At 39.3% G+C, this 8,029-nt stretch overlaps 1 protein-coding gene across 1 annotated transcript; it reads left to right on the forward strand.

Moving 5' to 3' along the window:
• The first annotated feature begins 1,313 nt into the window (after nt 1–1,313).
• Nucleotides 1,314–1,670, forward strand: LOC130966758 (uncharacterized). Its single transcript, XM_057891582.1, has one exon. The coding sequence runs from the start codon at nt 1,314–1,316 to the stop codon at nt 1,668–1,670; it is 357 nt and encodes a 118-aa protein (XP_057747565.1).
• Nucleotides 1,671–8,029: the final 6,359 nt, after the last annotated feature.

Raw genomic sequence — 8,029 nt, forward strand, 5'->3', positions numbered from 1 at the left:
TCCTACTCGGAATACCATAGACAAGGTTTAGACTTTCTGGATTCTCATGAATGCCGCCATCAATTCTAGCTTATACCACGAAGATTCTGATTAAGGAATCCAAGAGATATGCGCTCGGTCTACGGTAGAACGGAAGTGGTTGTCAGTCACGCGTTCATTGGTGAGAATGATGATGAGTGTCACGGATCATCACATTCGTCATGGTTAAGTGCAACGAATATCTTAGAACAGGAATAAATTGAATTGAATAGAAAATAGTAGTAATTGCATTGAAACTCGAGGTACAGCAGAGCTCCACACCCTTAATTTATGGTGTGTAGAAACTCCACCGTTGAAAATACATAAGTGATGATCCAGGCTTGGCCGAGAGGCCAGCCCCCAAAATATGATATGGAATTCGAAAATAGGGAGAAGGACCAAATATGTGGTCAAAAGACGTCTAATACAATAATAAAATGTCCTATTTATACTAGACTAGCTACTAGGGTTTACAGAAGTAAGTAATTGATGCAGAAATCCACTTCTGGGGCCCACGTGGTGTGTGCTTGGGCTGAGCTTGAGCTTTACATGTGCAGAGGCTTCTTTTGGAGTTGAACGCCAAGTTGTAACGTGTTTTTGGTGTTCAACTCTGGTTCGTGACGTGTTTTTGGCGTTTGACTCCAGAATGCAGCATGAAACTGGCGTTGAGCGCCAGTTTACGTCGTCTAATCTCGAATAAAGTATGAACTATTATATATTTCTGGAAAGTTCTGGATGTCTACTTTCCAACGCTATTGAAAGCGCGCCATTTGGAGTTTTGTAGCTCCAGAAAATCCATTTATAGTGCAGGGAGGTCAGAATCCAATAGCATCAGCAGTCCTTTGTCAGCCTTTTATCAGAGTTTTGCTCAGGTCCCTCAATTTCAGCCAGAAAATACCTGAAATCACAGAAAAACATACAAACTCATAGTAAAGTTCAGAAATATGAATTTTACATAAAAACTAATAAAAACATCCCTAAAAGTAGCTAGATCCTATTAAAAACTACCTACAAACAATGCCAAAAAGCGTATAAATTATCCGCTCATCACTTACCACCCTCAAACTAATGGCCAAGTGGAGGTATCTTACTGAGATATAAAGAGGATTTTTGAAAAGGTGGTGAACTCACAAAGAAAAGATTGGAGTTCTCGGTTGGGTGACGCCTTGTGGGCGTATAGGACGGCATACAAGACCCGGTTAGGGATGAGCCCCTTTCGGATTGTCTATAAAAAGGCGTGTTACGTCCTGGTTGAGATTAAACACAAGGCATATTGGGTAGTTAAATAATGCAATATGGACTTTACCAAGACGGTCATAGCAAGGAAGTTACAAGTAGAAGAACTCGAATGCCTTAGGATGGATGCCTATGAAAATGCAAGGATCTATAAGGAGAAGACTAAGACATTCCATGATCACCACATCTGCAACAAAAATTTTCAAGAGGATGATGAATTTCTTCTATACAATTCAAGACCTAGGTTCATGCCAGGCAAGCTTCACTCAAGGTGCGATGGCCCTTTTAAAGTGAAAGAAGTGAAGCCTACGGAGTGGTTGAATGGCCACAAAATGAAGAAGTATCATGGTTATAAGTCACCAAAGAAATTGGAGGCCTATCTTCTTGAGGATGCACCCGTAGGAGAAGAGTTTTGAGCTCATGACCGTCCAACTTAAGGACGTTAAAGAAAAGTGTTAGGTGGGAGACACTCTACCATGGTATGATCTTCCATTTTTCTTTGTTTTCATGTGAATACTTGCTTGGATTGAGTGAAATTTGATTGTTTTAGATCGTTGATTCTTTTTGTACCTTTTTTGTCTATGTGAATATTTGCTTTAGGAATTTTATTTTGCTTGTTTTAGGCCTTAAAACATTAAAATTGGTGATATTTTGTGTAGGGTAGCCTCTTGGGGAGTGGAACAAAACTTTTCGTTCCTAGCTGACAACGCGCACGCAGCCATATCTGTGCATACGCATACCTGTCTTTTTGGCCCAAGACGCGTACGCGGCTGCTGCTCGCGTACGCGTTACCCTCGAACAGAGAGCACCATATGCATATGGGACTTTTGCGTACGCAACTCTCCTTTTGCAAACAGCCTTTTTACATACGCAACCCTTCACGTACGCATACTCCAATGGCACCTAGTAGTGCCTGCGTATGCGGCCTCCCTGATGCGTACACATTACCCTATTTTGGACCAAGACGCGTGCGCGGCCGTATGTTTGCATACACATTTGACCTAGGCAGAGAGCACCCTCTGTGTATACGCTGCTTGCGTATGCAGCCTCTACCCCCAACTCTTCATTGATGCGTACGCGCCCTCACCCATGTGTACGCATGGGTTCAAAAACCCTAGACCCCTTCTTCGTAAACCCTTCTTTGAACCCATGCGTATGCATGGATGAGGGCGCGTACGCATCAATGAAGAGTTGGGGGTAGAGGCTGTATACGCAAGCATCATATACACAGAGGGTGCTCTTTGCCTAGGTCCAATGCGTACGCAAACATACGGCCGCGCACGCATTTTGGTCCAAAATAGGGTAATGCGTGCGCATCAGGAGGCCACGTACGCAGGCACTACTGGGTGCCATTGGAGTATGCATACGTGAGAGGTTGTGCACGTGATGAGGCTATTCGCGAACGGAGAGTTTCATACGCGAAAGCCCCATACGCATATGGTGCTCTCTTCGAGGGTAATGCGTATGCGAGCATTAGCCGTGTACGTGTCTTGGGTAAAAGAAAAAACAGGTATGCGTACACATAGATATGGCTGCGTACGCATGGTCAGCTGGGAACAAAAAGTTTTGTTCCACTCCCCAAGAGGCTAACCTACACAAAATATTACCAATTTAATGTTCTAAGGCCTAAAACAAGCAAAATAAAGTTCCTAAAGCAAATATTCACATAGACAAAAAGGGTCTTAAAAGAATCAAAGATCTAAAAAAATTAAATTCCAACCAATCCAAGAAAGTATTCACATGAAAACAAAAAAAATGGAAGATCATACCATGGTGAGGTGTCTCTCGCCTAACACTTTCCTTTAACGTCCTTAAGTTGGACGGTCATGAGCTCAAGACTCTTCTCCCCCGGGTGCATCCTCAAGAAGATATACTTCCAATTTCTTTGGTGACTTATAAACATGATACTTTTCACTCTGTGGCTATTCACTTTAAATGTTGCTCCACTTTGAGGATGGAAAAGCTCAACCACTCGGTAGGGCTTCACTTCTTTCACTTTAAAAGGCCCATCCCACATTGAGCGAAGCTTGCCCGGCATGAACCTAAGTCTTGAATTGTATGGAAGAACTTCATCACCCTCTTGGAAATCTTTCTTGCGAACGTGGTGATCAGGGAATGCCTTAGTCTTCTCCTTATAGATCCTTGCATTTTCATAGGCTTCCATTCTAAGGCATTCGAGTTCTTCTAATTGTAACTTCCTTCCTATGCCCGTCTTGGTAAAGTCCATGTTGCATTGCTTGACCGCCCAGTATGCCTTGTGTTCAATCTCAACCGGGAGGTTGCACGTCTTTCCATAGACAGTCCGAAAGGGGCTCATCGCTAACGGAGTCTTGTATGCCGTCCTATACGCCCACAAGGTGTCACCCAACCGAGAACTCCAATCTTTTCTTTGTGGGTTCACCACCTTTTCCAAAATCCTCTTTATCTCTTGGTTAGATACCTCTGCTTGGCCATTAGTTTGAGGGTGGTAAGTAGTTGCAACTTTGTGTACCACACCATACTGTTTAAGCAATGGTTTCATCTTCCTATTGCAAAATTGAGTACTTTAGTCGCTCACGATGGCTCGTGGTGACCCATAACGGCAAAAAATATTGTTTCTTATAAAAGAAACCATAGTGTTTGCATCATCAAGGCGGGTTAGAATTGCTTCCACCCATTTTGATACATAATCTACTGCCAAGAGAATGTAAAGGTACCCACTTGAATTAGGAAATAGTCCCATAAAATCTATGCCTCACACAAAAAACAATTCACAAAAAAGCATTGGTTGTTGAGGCATCTCATCTTTTTGGGATGGATTTCTTGATTTTTGATATTGATGGCACAAGAGACAATATTGGTTTGCATCTTTAAACGATGGCGGCCACCAGATTGCGCAATCTAACACCTTTTTAGCAGTCCGTTGGGGGCCAAAGTGACCACCACACTTGGATGAATGACAAAATTCAAGAATAGATTTGAATTCTAACTCTGGAGCACACCTACGAATCACTTGGTCCACCTTACGTCTCCATAGGTGTGGGTCATCCAAAATATAGTATTTGAAATCACTCCTTAACTTGTCTCTTTGGTGCTTTGAAAAATTAGGATGAAAGATTTTGGCGACAAGTAATTTTCCATAAGCGCAAACCAAGGAATGCTGTTAGCGATAGCATGCAAACTATCTAACGGAAATGAATCATCAATCAGGAATGGATCATACTTAATATTTTTAAGGTGGCTCAAATGGCCCGCAACCAAGTTTTGTGATCCACTCTGATCTCTAATCTCAACATCAAATTCTTTTAAGAGCAAGATCCAACGGATGAGCCTAAGTTTAGATTGATTTTTCGTTTGTAAGTACTTCAAGGCTGCATGATCCGTATACACCACTATCTTTGAGCCTAGAAAATATGATCTAAATTTGTCTAATGCATAAATAACCGCTAGAAGCTCTTTTTCAGTAGTAGTGTAATTGGATTACACCGCATCCAATATCTTAGAAGAATAGGCAACAATGTAAGGAAGTTTACCCTCGTGCTGTGCAGAGGAAGCACCCACAGCGTGATTGGACGCATCACACATGATCCCAAAGGGTTGTGTCCAATCTGGTCCTCTCACAATGGGACTGTGGTGAGGGCTTCCCTTAGCTTCACAAATGCCTTTTTACAAGCATCACTCAAACTCAAACTCAACATCTTGTTGAAATCCTTAATGAAGCGCCTATAAAAACCTACATGTCCCAGAAAAGAGCAAACTTCCCTCACAGAAGAGGAGTAAGGAAGACTAGTAATAACATCAATTTTAGATACTGAAATGTCTTTTTCAGAAACATGTCCTAACACTATACCTTGCTTTACTATAAAGTGACACTTTTCAAAATTAAAGACAAGGTTAGTGTTAGCACACCTTTCTATGACCTTAGATATGTTGTCTAAATAGCAATCAAAAGAAGTTCTGTATACATTATAGTCATCCATAAATACTTCCAAACAACTCTTCATGAGATCAAAAAAGATACTAGTCATGCACCCCCGAAAAGTAACGGGTGCGTTGCATAAACCAAATTGCATCCTTTTGTAAGCAAATGCGCCAAAAGGACAAGTGAAAGTGGTCTTTTCTTTATCCTTAGGAGCAATGTGTATTTGGAAATATCCAATAAAACCATCAAGAAAACAATAGTGAGATTTATCAGACAAGAGGTCCAACATTTGGTTAATGAATGGCAAGGGATAGTGATCCTTTCTTGTTGTGGCATTTACTTTCCTATAGTCAATGCAAACCCACTAAGAATTTTGTACCCTTGTTGTGACCATTTCACCATCTTCTGTCTTGATAGAGGTGATGCCCGACTTCTTAGGAACAACTTGAACTGGGCTCTCCCACTCACTATCAGAAATCGGATAAATGATGTCCTCATCAAGCAACCTTGTGATTTCCTTCTTTACAACATCAAGAATGGTGGGATTGAGCCTTCTTTGTGGTTGTCTTACCGGCCGAACTCCATCAAGAACGTGGGTCAATCCCCACAATGTCGGCTAGACTCCAATCAATTGCTTTCCTATGCTTCCTTAGGACTTCAAGGAGCTTCTCTTCCTCTTGGGTTGAGAGTTCACTAGCAATGATTATCGGAAATTTGTGGTTGAACGTGTGGTTTGTTCTCACCCCAATATCTTCCACCCTTTCAGTGACACAGGTTTGAAGACTCAGTTCGAAGTTGTGGGCGATTATTGACTTTACTTATGGGCTAAATTACTTTCATAGAGTTCCTGCGCTTGTTGTTTAAAATTTGTATTTTATACAGAGGGATAGGTGTTGTATCTGAGCTTTGTTTTGATTTACTTGTATAAGACTTATTATTATTATTAATTACATGATTATTATTACTTGGTGGTGTGTGATGTATGATTTTAATGAGTTGTAAACAAGTTTTTCTGACTTTTTATCAAAGATCAAAATGCGACATCGCACTAAAGGCTCAATACTAAATAGTAAATAAGGAAAACAGGTTAGTAACGCCTTACTTTTGGTACGATCATGATGTATTGGAAGTTGGGTTGTTACATTATGGTATCAGAGTAGTTCATTCTAAATAGAGCCTTAGGAATGGACTGACTATATGCTTCATTGCATACTCCGAGTGTTTGTCATGTTATAGGTCTTGTCTGGATGACAAGAATTAGAGCTTTATGCACATGACTGTCTATTAATTAACGTTGTTAGCTTACCATTGCATATCTGCTGATGTTAAGTCTGGCCAACTTAATGTTGGTGGATTATGTGTACGGAGAAGTTAACAAGTTATCATAGACAAAATAAAAGCAATAGGTAATGCGATTTACGGGGTTTGGGAAATGATAGAGGTTGCTTCTCGAGATTACTCAGTTACTTATCTTATTCTTTCATGGTTTGTCTTGAAATTCCTGTTCCTTGTGCATATGCGTACTCGTTTGACGTTGACTGCATATGTCTGCTTACATTCCTTGGATATCTATCTTGTGTTGTTTAAACTCTTTTCTTGACTCATGTACTCTTTGATATGCTTTTAACAAGTTTGATACATCAAAGTGATCGTTGAAATCCTTGAGATTTTGCTGTTTATTAACTTGTCTTTCTTTATGAATTTTGAATTCATTTGAATCAGCTGAATGCTTGTTTGGTTGGACATGCCACTAAACACTATTTGAATTTCCTTTATCTAAGTTTCTTCCTTGAAATGTGATTTGATTTTTCCTTTCTAGTGCATCTTAATATTCTTGAATATTTTTAAGAGGTTGCGAACTCAAGTATATTCTCAGGTTTTTGTTTTAAACTTTTATTTTTAATAAGTTTTGATTTATTCTTCTGGAAGGTCGACATTGACTCTGCATTTCTTTACTTAAGCTGTGCATCTCTTTGCTGTGATTTGAACTTGATTTGGTGCGACATAACTATCTCTTAAAGTTATAAAAAAAAGCTTTTAACTCAACATACATTCTTTTAATTCAATATACTCTGCATTTTGTTGTGATTTGAACCCGTCTTAGTGCATAATAACTATTTCTTGAAGGTTTAGTAAAATTGCTTTTAATTCGGCCTACATTCTTTTACCGTACACATTGAAAATTTTGTATGCGGTTTAAAATCTATTTGTTTGTAATGCATCCTCTATCCCTTTCTTGAGCAAAACTTTATCTCAGGTTTCCTTCCAATCAAACCTCAGTTTTCATGCATGCTTTGTTTTGTCGGTACCAAAATACTTTTCAAAGTATTTGAGGAAATATAATTTTGCCCTTAGCCAAATGAACCTTTTCTTTTTTGAATTTTTCATAGCTTATTTCAACTTGAATTTATATTGGAATAAGGCGAAGCTCATGCTTTTATTCTTTCAAAGGATGTTTGTTGCTTATCTTTTTTTTAGACTGCGAAATGGATTTTTCCGCAAGTTTTCCATTCTTTTATGAACAATGTATTCGAAAATATTTTTAATCGTACTCTTGAGTTCTGTGAGCTTTGTCTTGGGTCTAAGATATTCTTTTCTGTAAACCACATGTCACTTTGACTCAGCTTGAATTTGTTTCAAATTAATGCACTGTTTTTCTTTGCATTGATTCTATCGAATTTTCTTGATTCAAGAGTTATCATTGAAGTTACCAATTGACTCCTTTCCTGCAATTTTCATTCTTGTGCATCCAATTTGTTTGTAATTTCATTCATTCTTTTAAGTCCTTACGAGTACTGTCCTTGTCACTTATCCTTCTTTTCTTAAGTGTTATATCCTTCTGAATGAACTTGATGATTGCTTTAGAGTCACGTA

This window comes from Arachis stenosperma, chromosome 3 (assembly GCF_014773155.1).
Source record: "Arachis stenosperma cultivar V10309 chromosome 3, arast.V10309.gnm1.PFL2, whole genome shotgun sequence".
In the NCBI taxonomy this organism is placed as follows: Eukaryota; Viridiplantae; Streptophyta; class Magnoliopsida; order Fabales; family Fabaceae; genus Arachis; species Arachis stenosperma.